The 24312-nt window shown below is 44.7% G+C and overlaps 1 protein-coding gene across 1 annotated transcript; it reads right to left on the bottom strand.

Moving 5' to 3' along the window:
- Nucleotides 1–9: 9 nt before the first annotated feature.
- On the bottom strand, nucleotides 10–20966 carry LOC135251703 (mitogen-activated protein kinase kinase kinase kinase 4-like). Its single transcript, XM_064329393.1, has 4 exons — nucleotides 20593–20966; nucleotides 19658–19723; nucleotides 3515–3571; nucleotides 10–198 (listed from the first exon to the last, which is right to left on the bottom strand). Exons 1-4 carry the CDS (start codon nucleotides 20647–20649, stop codon nucleotides 25–27), a joined length of 354 nt encoding a protein of 117 aa, XP_064185463.1. The 5' UTR covers nucleotides 20650–20966; the 3' UTR covers nucleotides 10–24.
- Nucleotides 20967–24312: the final 3346 nt, after the last annotated feature.

Genomic DNA, 24312 nt, shown 5'->3' with positions numbered 1-24312 from the left:
ATCAGCAGCACTCTGCCCGCACAATTACTGCAATGACAGACACAGTGACATTGCCACAGGTTTCCTGCTCACCCAGAGCTGATCGTCATGGCCTGCTGGAGTCTTCTTCACGAAGGCGCCGTAATACGTGGCTATGTTCCTGTGATGGGAATGCGTCTTCAGCATGTTAATCTCCAACTTAATCTCATCTTCTTCCTCCTTAAAAAAAACATGAAAAAAAACAAAAACATGAAAGATGAAATGCAGACCAGGATGTTAAAATAAAAAAGCAAAGAACATAAAAACAGTTTGAAGAGAAAAAAATATTAGAAAACCTGATGCTTAAAGTCGATGGTTCCTCTGTGTTGAAAGTGTTTTGATAAGTAGAACAGAAAGTAATTATGATATTAAAGAGACTAGAGAAGAAAAAGAGGCTACTCATAATTTTGCCTCTATGGATCCAGGACACTCTCTTCTGGGTCAAAACTGGCAAAAGAAAGTTGGCTATAGATTGCCTTGAACTCCAGTTGACACCGAAGCAAAGTTGTAGATTTTATTTAGCTTTCTGAACACCATAATTATCTAAAAATAATCAGAGTATCCGAGAACGGTATATGATTCTGTGGTATACAATACAGCGGTCATAGTTTGTTTTTTCTCTGACCAGAGTGCTTGTCAAGGGTGCATTTCCAAATGCCTGTTGGCATGTACCCAGGCCTGTGGCCTTCAAAGCCATCGTAGATGTCAGGTCTAAAGCACACCTACCTGTACCTTAGCGGGACACTGCAGAGCTGTGCATCCGTTTTAACCCTTCAAGGCGTGAGGTCACAAATGTGATTAGAATGTTAATCTTAACTGAACATCCTAATGCTGATGCAACAATCACTACTGGTGACTGAAGACAGTGGAGTTCTCGAATACTGACTTCAAATATAAAAAATAAAAACATTCCAAATAACCTACTCTTCAAAGGGTTAGGCTGTTGAGCAGCTCAGTTATCAGGTTCACCCAAACCCAAGCTTCTGCCAGTGCACATGGCTCACTATGGCAGTGATGCACAGTAATCCCGGGTTCAGTCAGTTCCAGTTATAGAGGATTATTCAGTATAAAAGTATAAAGGTTCCTTTCTGAAAGCTTGTGTTTTTTACGCTCCGTGGGGCACCGAGGATATGGCACTTGATTTGTTTCTTCCTCAACGGCTTTGCTTTGATTTATATTTGAGGAAAGGAAAAGAGGTAAACACTGGGCTGGGTATTAAGGGTCTGAGCAACAAGGAAGCAGCCCTAACGGGAGGAAGATACTGTCAGGAAGGCAATGGACACGTGTCTCACCGCGTTCTCATCTTTCCCAGCTGTGAACCCTCGCCATCCTGCCGCCTGGATCGAACATGTCCACAGTCCCCGCATAACAGCACCGCAATTTGAGTAAAGTGCTTAAACACTTCCAAGTGATCAATCTCTACTAGTCCTAATGCAAGCTCGGAACAGTTTTTATGCCCTGCGTTCTAATGGCCGTTTAATGGGAGTCCCTTTTGTTAAATAAAACACTTTTTCCCACCACATTGTATTAGTGCTAACATATGGCTCTTTGTCGAATCCTGATAATATTTCAAGTTTTTATGAATGGAAAGGGTGATTTCTTACCATTTAACGCTTGCCTGCTCAAGCTCCTTATTGATAATCAGGAGCTTGATAGAGCATTATTGCCTACACTCCTTCTGGTTTAATATCTCAGCTTCTACTGTATTATGATTATTTTTTAAGTTACTTGGCATGGTGTTACATTACATAAATATATACTGTTTTGTTACGGTATGTAAGTGAGCATAGACCAGTTCAGGAACACATATATGGATGTTTGGAAGGGAATGTCTTTCTGTGCACTTATTCATTCTGGTCAAGTCAACAGTGCGTTTGGGAGGATCGCAGTTTAAAGCACGGCTCTTCAGCCCGTTGCTCTAATAGCATCCAAAAAACACAGGCCATAAAAGCGCGGAGAACAATGGCTCAGATTCAGCTCCTCACGAACTCCCGGTGACCTCTGACCCGGGGCGAGACAGCGGCCAAAAAGTGAACCCCGCGGTGACCGGACTGACCCCAGCGCGTCCCGCTGCGAGGACCTTTTACTTTTTGTCCAGGAGGGCAAGAACGCGTGTGAAGCACGCCTTCCTCTCCCTTTCCAAATCAAACCGGGGGGTATGGGGGGGGGGGGAACGACATTCCTGTTCGGAGACGCCAAGCCTGACGTTCTGAAACAGGACAAGCTCACTGTTCCCCAGAGGGGGAGCAGCGAGTGACCCCAGCCACGTCTGGGTCTGGGGAGACGGCATAGGGAGGGAGGGAGGGAGGTAGGGGTGGTGGTGGGTGCAGTGGAGAGGGAGTGAGGGGGGCAGGGGAATGGGTCGAACGTGCGGTTGAAGGGATCTGTCAGTACAGAGGAAACGAGGGCCCGGAGCAGCGGCGATTCACTTCTACAGGAAATCTCCCGCTATTATCGCAGGGGGCAGATAGACAATACTAGACGGACAGGAAGTGGGGAAAGATGTCGGCGAGCTGAGAACAGAGAGAGAAAGAGAGAGAGAGAGAGAGAGAGAGAGAGAGAGAGACAGAGAGAGACAGATCTTTGTCGAAGCCGCCACAACAGCGGACTCATCTGCACTGCAGCATTCTCCAGAAAGCCAGCTTTTAAAAAAAAAAAAAACTTCCCCCTTCAACCCGAGGCAGCCTTTAAACCATTAGGCGACTTCCAGGAGTCTAATATCACCCGCGCGCACCCGCAGATATACAGTTTAATAATTTGGAGTTGAACCCGAGCCACGGCATTATCGAATAATGAATGTTTTTTTATGTTTCCTTTTCAAAATGCATTGTATTGATTCCTGGCGTACCCTTTTCCCCCCACGATTCTCAGAAATAACTTTGTTTTGCAGGTACTCTATATGAGAGAGCGAGCGAGCCTAAGACTCCCCTGCAGATAGTTATGAAGTTTATCTCGCTGCAACACGCCAAATCCCAGGTTGAAATGTGCCTCCAAGCAAAATCAAACGTAATTAAGTTTTTTTTTTGTTGTTGACAGCGTTCTCTGTTCGGGCGCAATAACACTGTTCTTTGTTCTTGTAGGAGACCCAATAAGCCTATATTCATCTCATTGCTGGGCCCAGCTGACTGCACCCGGGGGGTGGGGGGGGGGGGGGGGGGGTTTGAAGGGGGTGATTGAACTTTCACTGAGCAAACACACAAAACTTCCCACAAAATTTCCTCCATCGAAATCGGCAGGGGCTCGAGATCATCTGCATTTTCCACCACACCTCTGCCGGCAAGCAACTGTTTCAGTTTTCAGTTTGTTTGCGGGGAGGCGAGAGTGGGTGGGGTTGGGCGGGGGGGGGGATGTTGTGGTTGCTCAAACAGCATGCCGGGCCTTCGTCTTCCACCCTGTGGTTTTAGGGGTTACGCACCCCGGCCGAACGTTCCTCCTGCAAGGCACGTGTTCGGCGCGACAAAACAGATGAGGAACAAGCGAAAGCGAGCAGGCTCACCTCTGTCACGTCCATGACCTTGATGGCAGCCAGCTGTCCCGTCTTGACATGTCTCCCCTGCAGAAGCACAAGGACATTTCAGCCAACGGCCGCCAGCGACACCGCGGACCACCACAGAAGGTCTTTTTTAGAAGCGCCACATGCAATGCTTTGTGGGTCTAATTTTCCACACAGTATCCAGCCTCTCAGAGCTTTATTATTTGAATAATCACGCCATTTATGTGATGTGATTCAACACAACTTTCTTCTGGAACCACAGAGTCGGAAAAAAAACCCCCCAGTAAACTGGCTTATTTACAGAACAATAAATTTGTGCTTTACTGTGTAAAATGAAAACCAGACATTTAATTTTATGACATTTCAACGGCTTAAAAAAAACTGCAGCACCAAAAAAATCATGGCATACACACATTGAGAAAGAATCATTTTACAATCAAAGAACCAAAACATTTCAATCAGTATATGAATATCAAAAGGAACCCAACATTGCGAAGTGACAGCTTGCAAATTATGATAACAGTAACCATATACAACAGGAACTTCCTTCCCATAGGGCGAGAATGCAGGAGATGGTGGCACTGACATATCCTGTCAAGCACAACAGATTGAAACAATGGCAATAAATGCCGAATGCCTTTGTGATTCCCCAGCACTTTCTTTCAATAACCTTTAACACATCCTACGCAGCCACGGCAGCCAAAAGGAATCTGCGTTTCTTTCAGCGAGCCCACAGCCAGAGAAGTGCAGGTGTGGCGCAAAAAGAAAAAGGGAAACTCGTTTCTAAACTTCTCCTAAACGGACCACTTTCATTTCTGCGAGCAGAAAAAAAAAACTAAACAAAAAAAAAAAAACCAAAAAGAAAACACGCGCACGTGGAAGACAGACAAAGCCGGCCGGGAGCAGTGAAGCGCTTCGCTTCAAAAAAAATTGAAAAATGTTGTACGTGTCAAGAGCCACGGAAGAGAAAGAGAGAGGAAGGAACGGGGGGGGGGGGGGGGGGGCTTTTTAAAAAGCGACTGTGCGAGTAAAAAAAAGCGTACAGGAGAAATGAAAACACGACGGCAGAACTGATGGAGCAGCCGACGCATCTTACTGCACCGGGTCCTCCGTTATTATTTTTTGGTTTTTTTTTTTCGCGAAATTGTCACGTCACGCGCAGAAACAGGGAGACTCGATCGCTCCCTAGACAACCGCGCAATTTAAGACTTCACCTCCGGTCGGAAATCCAACAACTTCGCCTGGGATTGCGCTGCGTGCACACCCCTGACCACCCTGGATAGTCGCAAACGGAAAACAGACTGCTGGGGGGGAAGGGGGGGCGATCCTTAAACACTCATTTTTTTCCCACTTGCCTGTACGACACCTACATTTCACCTGGGAGTTGAGTGTATCATAGGAAGAATATTCCCACAGTGGGTATCCACCTGGTTCCTGATCTTACTTCGACTCCATTTATATTACCCACCTCGCAGGCTGTGATTGTAAAATGTGAACTGAGAAAACTGGTCAGTTTCTATCCGCACACTCACACTGGTTCCAGTTCATGGCCCAGACTGTCGACGGACATCATTATTACACGACATTCATTTGGCAGACGCTTTTATCCAGGGCGACGTACAATAAGCGAATACCAAAGGTCATTGGAACAACTATAAAAACACAGGTCCGAAAAAGTACAATACTCATTATGCAGCAGTTATCCATAGCCACAAACACATTAAGTCCAGTTCACACAGTAAGTGTAGGCTAGGTCAGAAAGTTATGGTCAGTCAAACTAGGAGGCATGACAACAAGCTACAATATCAAGATAAGGATACAAGTGCAATATAAGTGCTATATTGGAGGTGCATGGAATACGGAAGTGGTACAGGAAGTACACGTGTAACATGAAGGTGCTACAGGAACAAAGGGGAAGGATACAAGTGATAAGAGTGCGCCCAGATTTGGAGTGCCCTGCAGAGTGGTGATAGTTAGTCCAGGTACAGCCTGAAGAGATGCATCTTCAGACCAGGGCGGATTATGATACTGTAACTGATTTTCTCACAAAGTGGTTACTTCATTAAGATCATGCTGACTCGAGAATCACAAAGCTAAAGCATTTACAAGTACTGGTCGGTTCAGCAGTGACAGAGACTGGTTTCGCTGTCAAAATAAAAAGTAAAAAAAAATTTTTTTTTAAATACACATTAAAAAACTGAATGCACTGCACTGGAAGGCTAAGCGGAATTATGAGAAAACCAATTTACCTTCTTGAGAAAACAGAGTGTTGCAAAGCCGATATGAAGAAAAAAAAGATTTCAACATGAAAAACATTTCCTAAAATGTTCGTCAATATCCTATTTCCAAATCAAGGGCATAAATATAATTACTCAGGCTTAGCAATCGCGTAATCGATAGGGAGCACTTGGATTCCTCACAGAAGCCGATAGTGCCCTTGTAGACTACATAGCCAGGAGGCAGCCGGCATCCATGGGAAGTCGCGGTGCTCTGGTCTGTGGCAGATTGATGTTGCCTGCCATAGTTTACCATTATTTTGTAAATGAATTCGAAATTTTGACAGGAGCCATATATTTACGTTACTTAGCCAGTGAAGTGAGGGTAATGACTGTGCCATTATTCTTCTTATGACAAATAATACTAAAAAAAAGGGGAGGGCAAAAAAATGCTGTTCGCTCCTATTTCTGCACAATTTTATTTATTTTGATTTTTTTGTGTGCAGACTCATATTAACAACCAAATAACAGCAACAGCTGAAGACGATGCTTGCAAACACAATCTTGGAACTTCTTCAAAGAGGAATGGTTATGGTTTCCGCCTGTTACACACACACCCGATACATACTACGCGCGACATATCGTAGACTTACGTGACCTCGAAATTCGGAACCCACACCTGTAACGTATTTCCCTGAAATGGAAAACGGACTTCTGCACGGAGACTTCCCAGTCTAAATTAAAATCATTCAGGAGGCCATAAACGGTGAATGAAAGAACAGTACCGGAAACCCTTCCTGCCCACTTCATCTGTGCGAGCATGCATGCATTTTTTTTTCTCCTCTGGTTGTCGTACTACATTGCATCGCCTGTATACTTAGTACTTGGTATGCTGAGATTTGGGAGTAGTCATGCTCAATAGAACTCAGGAATATTGCTTAATCTATTGCGCTGAAAAGCTCATTCTCAGAAACATTGCCCAATCTTGTGATGTAAAAGTGCACTTTCACACATTTGTGTTCAGCTTGGAGAAGGCTCTGTACTCAGTTCTACCAGCTCCCAAGCCCCAGCCCCAGCCACCCCCACCCCTTCTTCCTCACATTTTTGGAATAACCAATCGCACCATGTCCTATGACATCCTCGCCCAATCAGGGACCTCCATAGCCGAGGGTGTGCTCTCGTTAAACACACCCTGCTGTGTCCAGCCACAGCAAAGGCGCAAGCCCGTTAACGACAGACTCGACCCAGGCGACAGCCCAGGCTATAGGACTTGGACTGCACTCAGTTCAGAATGCTTTGTATCACAGGCTCTGAGCTGAGCCAATCAGGAGCAAGGCCCAGACTCAAGGCTTGTTAACGGGAGGGAAAGAAGCCAGAATGCTGGTGGGGGGTGGTGGGGGGGTGGGGGGGCTGATGGTATGGAACCTTTCAAGAGCACCTCAAGACTGTTCATGGAAAAGATCATAATTTATCGCTTACGCTTATAGTTTTCATGAATGTCCCAATTTGAACTTTTGGGTTTTTAAACTTTTTAAAATTTTGGGTCTCCGGAAAAGTCAAGAAGTACCGCAAGTGTGTAGTCGCACGCACCAACAAAACACAAACTGTGCACACCAACATAATAATGATATGACCTTCTGCTTTAATAAACAATTTAAGGATCATATACTAAAATATTAATAAATTCATGAATTGATAATTATATTATTACACATTATATTTATGGCCAAACAAACAGAAATTTGCTGTGAGAGCTTTTATACATAAATATTAATTTATATTTTACATTTACAAAATCTAATATGAATACTGTTTTAAAATTAGGTAAAAAAAAAAATCTATTTTTGTAAAAACCGATAATGGAAACAAAGACAGAACCCCCACATCGTAGGGCCGAGGAGGCTGCTGGAGCCGTTGTTTTTTTCCTGAAGCCATTAGGAACGGCCAGCGCAGGTCAGCGGCCTAGCGACCCCCGCCTCTCCTTTCCTGCTAGCGGAGATCCGTCAGTGTCCGTCAGGGGTCAGAGGTCAAGGGCCGAGAGCGAATGACGAGGCAGCCGCCGTCCGTCTCTCGAGCGGTGTTGGGGGGTGTGGGGGTGGGGGTGGGGGTGGACGGGGTGGCAGAAGCAGGAGACGAAAGATTGGGAAACCCACGTCCTATCAGCACCGTACATCTGCTCCTCAGGACACCACAGGCTTTTATGAACCCTGGTTCAGACTGTATCTCTCTCTGGTAGTGCGTTCCACTACTTGTTCCCATTCCCTTGCATTGTACAGCAAGTGCTGTGTTAAAACTTTTAAATACACAGCGTAAACTTAATTAAGCATGAGGTGCATCAGGCTAAATTAAAAAGCAAGCTGAATGGAGAGCTCTAAGATGACACAGCAGATGTAAGAACGACCTCTGGACAAGAAAAAGCAGTTGTGCGCTGACACGCTCGAGCCCAATGTCGTTTTCCCGGGCGATCTTGGCATTTCCTGTTGTTGCTAGGCCGTGAAAGTTTTTAAACAGGGAGATCTCGAGAGCGACCCCCGACTCTCGGTTGTGTACAGCGCAGACCTGGCCGTTCCACTCCGCTCCACGCAGAGTAAGCATATTTCAGTCGTGCTCAGGGCTGGGTTTAATTAGGAACTATGGCTGCACACAAGTGGGGGGGGGAGGGGTGGAGGGCGGGGCACGGGCGTGATCGCAAAGCTAGGAAAATGACACAAGACGGGAATGACACGTGGAAAGCAAGCTAGTACAAACAGCCCGATTAAAATGCCTGGGGAGAAGCATATTCAACACTTCTCCCAAATGTTTGAACTTTCTTCTTCAAAGAGATACTGGTAAAGAAACCCAAAAATTGTCGTTTAGTGGAACTTGGTGAATTGGCAGCCCTTCCAGTTGCTTTTGAATTTGTTATCACAGGTAGTTACTTTGGCTAAAGAAGGTGGCCGCAGATTTAATTAGATTTCATGAAAGAGATGACGGCACTATTGTACAGCACAATAGGCTGTATCTGATTTTATGCAGATGGGACTTTTAGGCAGTGTAATGAGAGGAGGAAAAGATTAGGCCTATCTGATGCATTTAAACAGCAGACGTGTTGATGGCGGGCTTCTGAAATTATGCCACATGTGAAAGACTGCAAATAAATAAGAATCCGTCCATCCATCATCTATGCCCACTTATTCTTGGCCAGGGTCACGGGAGGTACAGGAACCTATCCCAGCATGCACTGGGCAAGAGGCAGGAATAGGCACCCGGGACAGGTCACCAGTCCATCACAGGGCACACACACCACTCACTCACACACTCACACCTAGGGGCAATTTCGACCTAACCCTAACCTGCATGTCTTTGGGCTGCGGGAGAAAATCTGAGTAACCGGAGGAAACCCAACGGAAGCACGAGGAGAACGTGCAAACTCCAGAGAACGGCCGGGATTCGAACGAAGCACCCTCTTGCTGTGAGGTAACAGTGCCACCCGCTGCACCACCGTGTTAAATTTTGGAGACTGTGGAAAGCGATGCCGCTTTAGGAGTGAACAGCTCCTCTGGTAGGGGATCGGTACAGCGCAGGACCTACCTATACCTGCACTGCTCTTGTCCTGACGAAGCCTGATCTGATGAACATCGAACTTAACACTGAAAAGATTACCCCCCCCCCCCTCCCCCCTTCTCAGCCACTGAGGAAGACTTGGCAGCAACGCAGAGTGCAGAAACAGGCCGGGAACCAAAAGCCTATAAGTTTAGGGCATTTTATTGCAATCGCTGTGCGCAGGGCATGCGACCAAGTCCTCAGAAAGCCCCAAGATGATTAAACAGCTTTGTGACTATTGTAAATTTTTGTTTTTGGAAAACTAAAAACATTCATCAATATTTTATGATATTTTGTATTACATGCATAAGTACTACCTCACCTCTATATATATATATAGATATATGAATAATTTTCCCCCGCAAGCTGTTTTGGAAAAAGCCTAACACATTATCTGCTCTCACTGAAGAGAACCTCATTCAAGCTGGCAGTAATTCATAGCCACTGACACACTTTCGCAACACAGAGCTGTTCCTGCTTTTATGCAGGCGATGTAAGAATGGGAATAGGCAAAAACTCATTTCTTAATAGAGGAACAGAAACAAATCTGAGGCAGTCAAGAGACTCCGGGGGATGATTCGGGGAATCTGGAAGCGTTTGATGTTCGACAGTAAGTAGGGGCCTACGCAAGAGGCTGCATCCTCATGTTATCCACCCAACCGTGATCCCCGAATAATAGGACGAAATCCCGGATTTCACGTGCAGTTTGTCGACCCCAACGCAGTTTGAACGGGTCTTTGTTGAGGAACGCACGCAAAAAACTGTCACACGTGCGTAGGCTCCAGTGGATATATGAGCCTAAAGGACAGGGAGGGGGAGGGAGAGAGAGAGAAAGAGAGAGACAGAGAGAGGAAAAAGAGAGAGAGAGAGACGAAACGAAAGTCCGGTTTCCTCCTATTGTCTGCACGAAGCGAGGTTTTAGGAAAACCAGACGCTTTGCTACACAAAAGCAAAGGCTAAAGCAACTCTTGGCCTAGAATGTTAGAAAGTGTCTAATATTTAGTAACGCTAGTAACATTAATCCTGGTTTAGCGAGCATTTACATCCAATTCTGCACAATACTTTAAGGCAGGGGTGGGGAACCCATGGGCCGGAAGTTCCCCACCCCTGCTTTAAGGAAAAAGCTAAAATGCTAATACTATGGCAGAGGAAGATGCAATTCAATTCTAGGTTGAGAACAGCATTGCATGTTTCTTTAGATAGTTGTACATCAGACCGCTGATGTAATATTGCGGAAATACGATGTGTCATGGTTTTCAAAGATCAGTACGCATCTTTTCACGAAGCACACCATGAGCACAGTGTACTTTTGTTGGTGTTAAGAAAAAGCACAGCACAAGTGTGTAGTACGCATGATCAAAAAAAAATCCATTAACAAACAAGAGCGTGGGGTGAGGTGGGGTTAAAGTTGCCATGGAGCGCATTCCTAGAAACGATCAAAGACAGGGAAGAGAAGAAAGCCAACTGTCCCCCATTGAGTGTGAAGCTTCGCCTTCAGAGCCCCCCCTCCCTCCACCCACCCCCCCAGCAGTGCTCCCGCAGGCCGCCCCATTTGAAACACCCCCAAATCTGTTAATAAATCTCATTCCAGTTTAAACAATGTGACAAACCAGTAAGGCCCCCCCCTCTCCACCAGACCAAAAAACCGAGATGCGTGCGAGAGTCTCACATCAAGGGGGGAAAAAAGAGATGTGTGGGTTGGTACTACAACCGCTGCAGTGTTGCATTGCAGGGGGGGGGGTTCCATAGCCCCCCCCCACAAGTTCCAGAAATGTAAGCGCTGAGGACAGCTTTATGATTTCACTGTCAGAACCCCTCCCACCCCTATAACTCCCACTTTCTCTCAGGACTAATAAAAGGGTATGGGTAATATCCAATCTGCCAATTGGTGAGATCTTATATCTGCAGGGCCCCATCAGTGCGCCATTGTTTTTGTTTATGTTATGAGTCTCTCTGGTGATAGAAGTCCATCCCTCACCGTTCTTCCTGTTTTCCCCCCTTGTCATTTAATACAATGCCCTTCAGAGAGAGGGGCTTCACGCCACAGTGAGGGAATTTCGAGGAAATCCCCTTCTGACCGAAATATCCTTGGCAGCGAGAGCCCAACCACCTCCTTCTGGGGGGTCTAGAGGTTATCGTACCCCACCACAGTTCCTACACCAGGGGCAACGGGTGCGCGGTCGCCTTCCTCCCCAAAATATTTTTTCGACAAAAATTTTTTTTTTTTTAATCCACATTTCAACACCCGGGCCCCTTGAAAGCCACCCTGACGGTGAGGGGAGGATGGGGGAGGGTCGGGGGGGGGGGGGGGGTTGTGTGACGTCACCAGGTTTTTTGGCAGAGTCCCCAGTTGTTTGAACAGCCAGGGGCAGGAAACGTGTGTTGAGAAAGCAGCTTCCTCCACAGAGGCCACGTGCTAGCCTCTTCCACGTCTCAGGACAATGGTGTTTTCACAACACCGAGCCTCAATGCGGCTCTCAGATGCGGTTGCCAAACAGCCGCCAAGCGGCCTGCCGTCTTCGAAGGCTGCGCAGGCGGGTCATCGTCGATTTGCGCTGACGCGCTCGTTTTGTGTGTAAAGGATGACATCGCAACGCAAGGGGACAGGGAAGTGTCCGTTTCGAAAGAGGAGAAGTCCGCTGATGTCATCACCGCGCTCCAAAAGAGCATCTGCATGGTGACTCAAGCCTGCAATCTCACTCGTTGCCCTAATGTCAGCGATCCCACGATGAAACCCTTGAGAAAACTATCAGCTGTAGTGCTGCTCCCCCATTGTCTGTAAGCAGTGTCAAAAACCGTCCATTCACTTTACTTCAGGGCTGCCCAACCCTGTTCCTGGAGATGTACCATCCTGCAGGTTTTCAGTTCTAAGCACACTATCATTTGTGCCGTTAGGCTAGACTAGTGTAGATTCAGAACATGTTGGTGCTCTGCTGTTATGGGGTGCTTGAAGTGGGAAAACCTACAGGATGGTAGATCTCCAGGAACAGGGTCGGGCAGCCCTGCTCTAGTTGTTGAATGAGGTGTGCTTTGTTAGGGGTTGGGTGAAAACCTACAGGATGGTAGATCTCCAGGAACAGCAATGGGAAGCCCTGCTTTACTTTATAACACAGACACAGAATTACAACTCATTCAGCGGTCAAGGGGAACCTATATTTGTTCATTTGGTGCATAAATCCAGGAGATGTTGTCAGGTAGACATTTACCAAACTCACAGGAAGCTGTTGGGTAGCTCATCCTGTTAAGACTGTCAGTCGTTCCCTTGAAGTTTCCCACCAACAGCTAGGCATGAAGTGTGCTATTGTGACACCGGTGACTAAACGGCACATCCGATGGACTGCTGTGAAGCAGCATGCTCAAATCTGAGGGGAACGGGTGCCTGTCTGCACTCTCCCAAGCACTTTCTTTGGAAAGCAGGACGGGACAGCGATAAGATGAGCCAACAAATTCGGCTGGACATTCAAAGCGGGTGAAAAAGAGATACAAAAATCTGAGGAAAATTTTGCTGAAAACATCTAACCCTGTAAAGGTCATTCCATTGCTCGACGCTTGGCGAGGACCCAGGAAAAGCATTCGACAAACTTGAAATTTTGCCAGGCCAGATTTTCTAATGCGTCAAGCTCTAATTCGATTTGCATGTCAAGGTCACAATAAGGCCAAGAACGTCTTTTTTTTCTTGGAAAAAAAGACACCTATGCATCTTATAGCTGGACTGCGCCTGAGATCTGGCAACCACAGTATCTGGCAACCAGTGAAATCAACGTGCAGTAAACATTTTTACATTCCTCACACAGATGACATCATGAGAAAGGGTCAGCGTTTTTTGTGGATGGTATATTTCTTTATTTGCTGAGCTGCTGCACTGACATTCATTCACATACATTTCAGTTCCTCCTGTTCCATTCCCTTTGCATATTTCATTGTTGTTTCTCACAACGCTGGGAAACCTAGCCTGATATCCCTTTCCTGGTACAAAATATCCAGAAAAGGCCCCAATGAGACTCAACATAGCCCACTAAAGAGGAGCTCGCAACCATAAAACGCACCGAAATTCAAAACCTCAGGACATTTTGGACTTCCAACATGTCTCTTATATCACGGGACCAGACCACAATTCACATGACTCCCCCTCCACTAGCCCCCCCCCCCCCAAGTGCCTTCCATCAGTGTAGGCATCTTCCTTCAGTCCCCCGCCCCCCACCCCCTTCCAGATGTCTCAGAGGGGTGTGTCAGGGGTGCCGGCTACAAAAGGGGCCCTCCAGAGGAACAGCTCGAGGGTCAAACGTGTTTATAATGAGTCCAACACTAACAATCCAGCCATCTTCCCCCCCCCCAGACAAGCCTGCTACAGTGGAGTCCGCCCCGCTGCGGACAGCTCTCTGCTTCACGGCCCCCTGGCAGTGTGGAGACGCCTGGGCTTCCTCCGCCACGGACGGGCCTCGCAGAGGAACTCGCTCGTCCCCCTCTTTCACCCCTTCCAAAAAGGATGGCGACACCGTCCCGGGACCAGACGCGAAGATCCCCCTCTGAGCCATGTGACACTCCGAGCGACGGCCAATATGAAACAATCTTTTCAAAAAAAAAAAAAAAGAGTCGGAGAGATGACCTCCCCAGGGTCCCTTGCGTCCTAACAATGAGACCAAAAAACAATATCTGGAACAAAACCGGACGGGGTCTCAAAAATAGCCCCACGAGTGCATTAAGAGTCGGAGACAATGGCCCGGCGGTGTTGCCAAGTCGGGTTTTCCCGAACGGGATTTTCACGAGAAGGCCTTGTGCATCCATGGGCAGATTTGCATGAAAACGATTGCCTCGTGTCACCCCGACATTACGAGCAAAATTTCCACAGCCCTGTTTGAAGCAAACCAGAGACACACCGCTGACTTCCGCTGTCACCACACCCAACAGCACTGATGCTTGAAGAACGAAAAAAAAAAGGGCCAGGGCGAACCACATCTACAGGTTTGATAACCAACTGCAACGTGGAACCAGCAGCTGTCTGCAGCAGCTTCCTGTTATTCAAAATTTGCAGTCATCACAAAATGGGTAGAACTCTGCACCCCTTTAGCGGTTATAAGGAAAGGCCCCCAGCACCCACCATTCACACAGTGGTACCCCTTGGCTTTTTGTGTCAACTAATGGACTGCATTTATATAGCGCTTTTATCCAAAGCGCTTTACAATTGATGCCTCTCATTCACCAGAGCAGTTAGGGGTTAGGGGTTAGGTGTCTTGCTCAAGGACACTTCGACACGCCCAGGGCGGGGTTTGAAACCGCAACCCTCCGACTGCCAGACAATCGGTCTTACCTCCTGAGCTATGTCGCCCCTACTCAACTCTTTTGCTATACTGCACTTGGGCTGGATCGGAGCCATTTCTCAAAATAATTAAAGACAGAGCAATGTGTAAGTGAAAATAGTTTTTCCTCAATAGAAGAGATGCCATTAAAAAAAATGGTAGCTTTGAGAGAAAAAGGTGGAGGGATATGACTTTGTGCACAGGGATATATAAAATCTATCTCTGGACTTCTCCTTTGATCCGCAAACAAGTAGTGTAGCGTGGGAGCCACAGTCAGCAGTCTCTGGCACACAGACTAGACGAGGGCCAGTTCTCAATGAAACAGAACTAAAGACCTGTGATGCAATTAATTTTTTTTAAAAAGGACTTCGTTCATCCAGCAAAATCTTCCATAACTTCTTGAGAGGGCCTTCAGAACAAATTCAAGGCCTTTCTGTTAGCTGGGACAGGCTCCGTGTCACGGTGCACGCGCGGCCTTTGAGCTGAACTGAAGCAGATCTCGGAGGAAAACACATCGAGTGGAATTACTGCGAACGAACGGAACTCCGGTCAAAAGACCAGCGTGAACATTCTACAATGACAGGATCATTTTTCAGTTTAGTGCAGCTCTGAACGGATGTGAAAAGGGTAACAGTGGCACTGTCCACATCTATGACCGCGGAAAGCTGACGTCCAACTGCTTGTGACAAGTCCTTTCAGAGAGAGCGAGCTTCACACAGCAGCAGGGGCTGCTGAAGATGTATCGCTGATCAGACACGAAGCACGACACAATAACATCAGGTTTTGGCAACTTGAAATCGCATTGGGTTCGTCGCTCCTTCATCCTTCAGGCACTGACTGTCTCTGCTCCCACGCTAGCAGACACGTGCATGTCGTTCTTGTTTTTGGCAGTTCTGCTTTTCTGAAGACCAGAAATACAACGCTGCCGCTGTCGCCAGGTACCCACGGAACTGACGATGACATCACAGATCTTTATCCTTTTGACTAAAAAAAAAACAGCACGCACCACATAAAGTCGATGATGCACAAAGAAAAAAAACCGGCTCCGTAAAATTAGGAATCTTTTTAAAAAAAGATTTTCCTTCTTTCACAAAATTGAAGTTGTTCTCGTTAAGAAAAACAAAGTCTGCGAAAAGGCAAAACCGCAAGCACCAGCTGTCTGTGACGCATCAACTCAGCCTTGTGACCGCTTTGAAGGTAGCCATAAGCGAAAGTGTGCTTCTTTCAACCAGGAAAGTCCCAGCTGAGACAAAACGTTCTCACAACAATGCCGCCATGTAGTGACAATGTGATAGCATTCCCAAAACATTCCAGTTTCGTGTTAGCTAGGCTCATCTGTAAGGGTCAGAGTGCATGCCTACAACAGCTCACATCTGGGCATGGGCACTGAAGTCATTCCCATAGTACGGGCCAAAGCCGTGGACAGAACAGCACGTGGCTCTTTAAGAGCACAATTATATTCTTCCCTGTTCTTCACAGGCAAATGCTGAACTGATCTGCCCTCGAGTATGTAATGGGGAGAAACAGATACCACTAATAAGTTAACGGAGAAATGCACTGCAGTCACAATTTGGGATGACACAAAACACACAGCAATGCAAAACTTGGCTCAGGGCAGCCAGGCAAATCTGATGTTTCTCTGCTCACGGTTCACTTTCCGAGTTGCCTAATTGCCGTGTGCTATGGATTCAGCACGGCACAAAAAAAGCTGACTTGATAAAGAAGTTCTGCAATAAAATCACAAGGGGGCAGATTATTAAAAGGAAGCACTCTCACTGAAAGGCAACTCATTCCCACTGTAGATGTTTTCTGTAAGGACAGAGGAGGCAATTTTTTCAAATCAATACACAGCAAGAGAAAGCGTAATCCCTGCAATAGTACGCTTTCAGTCTTGGCATCCTGGTAGTGGAAGGGGAAAAAAAAAAAGAAAACTACTGAACTTTGTGAGCGACACATGCCCAGAATGCACAGTTTAAAACAACAGGATTTCCTCCACACTGTGACCCTTAGGCATTTACTAAAAGTCAGTATTAAGTGAATGTCTCTGATACATGACTAAACACACCCAGGCTATCTTCAGCACTTGGCTAAGAATAATATACCACCTCGTTCAGTAAAGATCACATCTAATGATGACGAGGGTTTGAAAATCAACTGCCATTTTTTTTTTTTTTTTACTATGATGGCCTAACTGTTCTTAGGCTTAGCTTCATTAGGGCCCAATGAGAAACTGCTCTGTGCTTCGTCCTTATATTTAAATAACAAGCCTAACTCGCTTAAAGCTGTTGAATGAATCTGGGACATTATTCACAGTATTTAATCCAGCACAACAAGCTGTTTGGTGGCTTGCCTGGGTAAAGATCTGGTACCTAGTGCTGTGGCGAATCGTGATCTGGTATTGGCTGATGCCCTTAGCAACTGAGGCAGGCAGCCCCACAGACTGGTTCCTGATTGGATGTGCCATCGGCCAGGGAGTGGTGGTCTTAGTCAGCAAGTTCATTGCTCAGAAATGACTTCCCTTGTCATGCCAACTGCACTCTCAGAAAAAAAAAATCATTCTTTGGCTTGACTCCATCGGGGAACCTTTTCAGTTCTTTACGGAACCTTCTATATTAGGCGTGAAAAGTGTGAAAGCTCCCAGATTGAACCATTTTGCCCGATAAAGAACCCCTGAACAAGGCTGGGTTCTGCTATGGAGGCACAGAGGAGCCTTGTTGAACCCTTTCTTCTGAGCATGTGATAAAATTGAGTTTCATGCAATAAAACCGGTGGACAGTGGACGACAGAGTTTTAAAAAAAATAGATGTTTGGCACCATGCGCTTTGGGCAAGATGTGTACTAGTCTGGGCCTGATAAAGAACATTGAAGTGATGGAACGAGTGAGGGGACAGAAGGCTTTAAAATGGTTTTAAAAAAAAAAAAATCACTGAACACAGTAATATGCATCCAGAGCACATCCTCAAATAATCTATGTCCCCCTGGTGTAAAACTCACTATTGAACTCCGGCGACAAGAAAGAGTGGCCCTGCTTACACTTCGGCAAGAAGAGGCAACTTTAAGGAAAGCAATTTGTTTTTGATGATTAAATGGCTTTTCCCCGGATCTGTAGAGAAGCCACCTCTGGACCGATTCCATCTGCCCGCTAAAGATATATTCACTATTCTGACAATTGAGCTCATGCGGAAGTTCAATCAAAACCAAACTGTAAACACACGCTTTTCTTTTTTCCCCCATAGACGCTCACCTCAGAACACCTAGTTTTCTCCTGTACACGGAGCGCTGCTTTGAAAATTCACCGGCAGAGAGGCTTTGAAAATTTTAAAAATGCCCCCAAAAAAAATTGATTTTGGGGGCCGAAATGTACAGTACGCATCGATTATTCAGCATTGATTTCGCAAGCAGGGAGCTTGATAATCAACACTGGCTGCTCCAAAGCCTGTACCTGCATGCGTGGTACTCTGCCACCTCTTAAAATTTTCAAAAACTCTTGCGCTGTGATTTACGTAAGACTTTCTCAGGCACTGATTCCTTTCCCGATTGCTAAATTCTACTCCAGGAATGAAGAAGAAAGTGTACATCCTGTTTCAGAGATAAGGGACTCTACATTGATGAACAATTTTTTTCTTGGTTAGGCACCACTTAAATGGTACTGTCCACTGTACACAAAGCACCACACACATGCAATATACAATCGAACGGCACTATTCACATCGTTTGTAAGCCGCCACATCTTTCTACAGACTTCCTCGACAAATCAGCCTCCTGTACAGAGTGAATATGCAATACTGCACACGTGTCCGTCCACTTCTATATTAAACTCCCCGCTGAAGAGGAGTGTGAGCTATTGTTCTGCCCTGAGATTATGTTCCTGTTCATACGTGACCCTGGGGAAGTGGGGAACGAGGGAAGGGGAAAAGGAAGTCATGTTGCTGCCGCTGAGGCCTGGGTCTGGTACTGATAAAAAATTATGGAATTACACCCTTTTCAGTCCACAGTCTGAAGAGAGAGAGAGAGAGAGAGAGAGAGAGAGAGAGAGAGAGAGAGAGAGAAAACTCTCCTCTGCCACAAAAAAAAAGAATGGATTACAATTTAATTTGTCAGCAAAAAAATAAAAATCCTGGAAAAGTCCAGAGAGTTTAAAAATGGTCCATTTTGATGTTACATACAGCACTGTGAAAACACAGCGAGTTTTGGGCCAAGGGCTAAATACTTCAGTCCCAGAGAGCATGTCATGCAATTTTTTTTTTTTTAGGGAAGCTCACTAAGTCCATTGTCCTAACCAATATTCCTCACAGCGTTTCAAACAACGACTGCCACTTACCAGTCTCACAATATACCGTACAATGCAAGCAAAAGTTTAAATGTATCTTTTTTAAGTCAACATTTTGATAAGTTACTTCATTCTTTACACAATTCTATTGCAAAGATTGCGCAGGTTCCGGGCACCGAATTTAATCATGCCCTCTGTTTCACACAGCCAGTTCTGAGAATGTGGTGCACACCATTCTGTTTAAAACCCCAGTTCCAGTACTGCAAAACTAATTTAAAGCACCACACGGGCATTTTTTAAACAACTACCAGCCATGTGAAACTATTAGTGATCTCAGTGTCGATAAGGAAGTGGACTCCACCCAAGAGTGTTAAAGATGCTTATATCTGTCTGAAACAACAGGAACGGATATAGGTCACTAGTTCACACACACACACACACACACACACACACACACACGCACACACGCACACACCCATCCACCCACACACACAGCTAAGCCACAAGCCAGTGATCAGCTCGGAAACCTTCGACAGCTAAATATACGCGCATGTGCATAAAGCTAACGTACACACAATACTGCACTGCTGCCACCTAGACATCTGCATATCAGACCAGTTAATATGACTTTGTCAATTAAATCTCTGGGAACACTCAAATAACAGAAAAATTATATTTAAATGTAATATATATATATATATATATATATATATATATATATATATATATATATATAAAGACAAGGGACTTGATTAAGTGTCATGGGTAAATTCGAACAAACCTTGTACACTTGTCCATAGGTGCCATTTCCAACTACTTCTACCAGTTCAAATATTCCAGCTGGGTCCTGAAAGCATGTGAAACAAAACATTAATATTCTGGAAGCAGTCAATGAAATTTAAAAATAAAAAAAACAAACAAACAAAAAACAAAAAAACAAAACTTAAAATAACCTGTATTTATATTTAACTAAAAAAATCTATTTAGAAAATGAGTGTATGTCCATGACAGCCACGATTCTTAAAAGCAACAGTTTATTTTATTGGACCATTTAGCACAATTATTATAGGATAAACAAAGAAAGTTCTGTATGACGCTGTCAAAAAACGGCCAAGTATGTTTCGGTGAATATATACATATGGCACATCTAACGTCTTCATAATACGTCTTAGAGTTAAGAAGTCTTGGGGGGAGAAAAATGTGTGACTTGCTTTTGACCTTACGGGTCGCCTCAACAGGGACCAACCATTAGCACTGACACAACATTCTTCCACGGCTCAGACTTGAGATCCTTTGTTTTATTTTTCGATAACAATGGACACCAATAACGTTCGTTTCGATTAGTTTACAAGTACGCTCATAGTTTTTCCTGTGTGTCACAAAATAGCTTAAACATAAAAAGTTTCAACTCCTCAACGGGATTGTGTTCTACCAGTCAGTTCGGTGCACAGATTGCAGTTGCTTTTAATGCGAAACTTCTCTGAAGTTTAACTGGCATCCATAACACGCTTACTTTATTGCCAGTTTTGAAAACATACGTACTCAACTGTCACACGAACGTTCGACGCAACGTTCCTTTATATAAACTTTGAAACGCGAAACTCCTTTGTTGTTGTCAGTGATACATTAGCTACCAATTGCAGCATCTGGGGCATGTTTACACAGACGTCTGCGTTACATTTTAATTAATGGACGCTAAATAAAGGATATACTCACCCTTAGAGAAGACAAGTCAATGCTATCCAGACTTTTAGTGGTGCAATCTCGAGCCATGGCAAAGCTTCGTTTTGCGATTGCACTCAAGCAGAAGACATATAGGCTAGTTACAGCAATTTCCCAAAGTTAACGGTTTGAGAGCGTGTCAGTCCATGGCTGCTGCTGCTGCGAGTCTGCGACAAACACAGGAAACTTCTCATCCAACAGCGAAACCCGGAAAACGCAGAGGAAACAAAAAAGGGTTCCCTGCTCTCCTCCCCCAAGAAAACAAAATTTGAAGTGTTCAGTTCATAACTTTTCCCAGCGTAACACCGGCAGAAGGAAAAACCGGGGCGTCATTAATACTTTGTTGACAAGTTAATGGCCCAGTGCGTGTTTGAAACCTTGTTTAAAGTAATCCGCAATGGTTTCCCAACATATGTAGCCTAAGCAACAACTGCTCGGAGGTCGCAAGGGGTTTGCATGATGAATGAGCACTGTGTTCAGGTTTGCCAATGTCACTGTAATGATACTTCAAGTTATACTGAAATGTTTTTTTCCCTGGAAAACATTTTAAAGTAAAGAACTGTATGTCTGAATCGACGATCTGAAATGATTTTTTTTTTTTAAATCAGTAAAGCTACATTTAGTTTTAATATACCACAGTCAGCCTACTTCGACGAACGCACAGCATTTCAGCTGTGTCTGACGTAAACCGCGATGAATCAGTTACTTATACGGTTAATTTGCCAGGAGCCTTTGTGCGCGCGACTCTTGCTCCCACTCGGTGACCGGTGGAAGGAGATGCCCTGCGCCCGAGGCAGCTGACCCCTGAACAGGACCACTGTGTGAGGCTACAGAGGGTCCTTTCTTGGGCTGTGGTAGAAACAATGCGGTGACATTATGAATAAGCAAAGAGTTGCCGTGGCTTATGATATAATGGCATTCTTATGTAAAGTTAAATAACAGAACAGAGAGAGAGAGAGAGAGAGAGAGATGGAGCCTCTTTGAGATAGGGTGGAGTTCCAGCTAAATGTAATTGCTCTCCAATGCCAACCCCTCCTTTGGATAGAAAACCTAATTTAAATATTAAACATTTTCAGTTGGTCATATGCTCAGCAAGGGCTGGGCATCTGTGTCAGTTAGCAGCGTAGCCTTGTTGCCTACATATGGTTAACATACGGAGAAGGGATGCTGTAAAGCAACTGTAAACACTTATGCCCATTTATGCTGCATCGTACTCCAGCAAAACCGGTCCAGTCACATGTTCTCAAAAAATAATGAATAACATAAATGGGGGAGCGGGGGGGCGGGTGGAGAGATTGGGGAGAGAGTGCAACTTGCTTTCCAAACCCTGTACCAACCTTTTATTTCCTTAGTGCCTACGAACAACTACTGTTCCACATGGTCCTCTGAATGAATTTCTATACAAATTACATGGCTGCGTTAGTAAACAGTAACAGTAACAGTTTAAAAAAACCCCACGACCTTTCACCTTGTTCAGTCTCAGACCACTTTAGTTTTTCATGTTAACAGTTATCGCAATTTATGAGATGTGTTTGAGAGGCTTATTACCCTAGTACAGTTTCGCTGGGATGCAACCACAAATAAATGCCCTTTCCGGCATGCAGTAAATTGCTTGCTCTCCACTGTGTATATATATAGCATAATTCTACTGGTTTCCAGCCACTAGGGACAGCCCAGGGGACCAGCGCATGCAAGATGGACAAAGGTTGCCACATGATAAACTGTGCTGGTTCGCCCTCATGCAGAAATTACACTGGCTCGCATCACGTTACAAATTTGCATTTAAACAACATGGCCAGTGTAAATACATTACAGCGACATAACACTCGCAGGAAAAGTGCAAAGTTTAATTGGTTTTCCGAATGGCTCTACCGTGACTCATCAATCAAGAGAACTTTTATTCCCAGCGTTGGGGTCAAAATTGTCCAATAGGATTCATGGAGGACATCAGGGCTTTGGGAGTGCACGGTTGTAGCAGCCTGCCATTTGGTGCTCACGTTCTAAATAGGACTTCCTCAAAAGGAATATTGGAGGGTACATTGCTTAATTCTTGCTTGGCAGAATTGTGTCTTTTTAAGTCCACATATTAGACAGACATAGCCAACACGCGGGACTACAATACAGTAAATAGTTCTGAGGGTTAGCCCAAAGCGAGAAAAAAATGATAAGAAAAAAAGAAAACCCACAAAGAGCACAAGGTCTTCAAGGTATTGGTGAGAGGCTGCTGCAATAATCAAAAGTGTTTTTCACTTAGCACAACTATACATCCTTTTTCTAAACCGCTTACTTCTGGTCTGGGTGACGGGGGATCTGGTACAGATACATTAGGTGAAATGCAGGACTGCTCAGAAAGCTCCTCAGCCAGGATTCAAACTCAGTACCTTCTTACTGTGGGGTGACTGCACTACTCACCGCAGCACTGTGCCTCCTGTTTACATGACTATTACATTACATGACTATAATTCATAAAACCGTATTGTTAAAAAAGAAAATACCGTATCGTATGTCTCTCTCTCAAAAAGCCATTCCCCCCCCCCCCCCAACAACCAATGCAATAAAAATAATCTTCAAGTCAAAAAAGGGAAATCATGATGCATTCAGAACACTGCTTTTAGACTGGTTGAAATTTTCGTCATTAAATAAACTTGGGCCTTGATCAATGGATGTCACTGGGAAACACTGGGAAATCAATTATTGTTATCTTGGAAAAACAGGATGGGTATGTACAAATTATTAAAGGCAGAACTGAATTCCCAGCATATTGGCACATCCTCTCAAACAGCAAATAAGTTCAGAGAGGAGACGGGTCACTGTCTGTTTCCTCTCCTTGATCCTCCCTTTCACAGCAAATTAAAAACGTATGAGACGAGTCAAGGCCAATTTTTCACACAGAGCAGAAGAAACTCAGCTGGGCAGCAGCCACAGAACACATTCATGCATTTGTAGTGTGAATAGTGTAGCATAATACAGCACAGTATACTTTTTCAATGTGACTCAGTGTCTGGTAATAGGTATGATTTATGCCAAGGTTGGGCCCGACAGATTCCGTTAACTGATGCCTAATTCATCAGAAGCCCACGATGGCACAGAAAAAACAGCGGGGAACAAAATAAAAAACTTTCTATTCTATTCTATTCTATTCTAGATATGAACACTAGTGTGTCCATTCAAGTGTCCATTCGCAAACCTATGGAGTGAAAAGGCAGATTTTCTTGAATTGCATTTTACAGTCAACTAATTTCTAAGAATATAAAAAAAATAAATCAGGCTTCAAGAACAGGTTTTTTTTTTTTTCAAAACTCAGAGTCAATGTTTTAGAACTTCATTGCTTTCAATTATCAGTAGTGATTGTTACAGTACATCAGCATTAGAATGTTCAGTTAAGAACATTCCAATCACAAAATTGCAACTCCACACCTTAAAGGTTTAAGTGTCCTTGACTCAGTTCACTCAACATTAATGCAAATTATCACTCTCCACAAATCAAATTTGTATTTTTTCAGGTCAGGCATTCACCTAAAATGCACCAGAGGCATACTCAGAACATTCACTGATCAATACTTCCTTTTGTAATTGGTGTTATATTTAGCATGTGTATAGGAATTTCAGTTTAAAATGAATAGTAAGTGTAAAGATTGGAAAAGAACAGTAAAAATGCTGGTTGGACAAACCCAGCCTACAAAAATCAGATCATCCTTATGTTTGATATATTGT

Source organism: Anguilla rostrata, chromosome 3 (assembly GCF_018555375.3).
Source record: "Anguilla rostrata isolate EN2019 chromosome 3, ASM1855537v3, whole genome shotgun sequence".
NCBI classification, from domain to species: Eukaryota; Metazoa; Chordata; class Actinopteri; order Anguilliformes; family Anguillidae; genus Anguilla; species Anguilla rostrata.
Note: the sequence above shows the minus strand (reverse complement) of the source record. Positions and strands in the feature narration are given on the sequence as shown.

Coding starts and splice junctions, on each gene's coding strand:
- LOC135251703 (XM_064329393.1), bottom strand. CDS start 20,649: ATGGCTCGAGATTGCACCACTAAAAGTCTGGATAGCATTGACTTGTCT. Junction 19,724..20,592: donor TTGACTTGTCTTCTCTAAGG/GTGAGTATATCC, acceptor ACATGCTTTCAG/GACCCAGCTGGAATATTTGA. Junction 199..3,514: donor AGGTCATGGACGTGACAGAG/GTGAGCCTGCTC, acceptor GTTTTTTTTAAG/GAGGAAGAAGATGAGATTAA.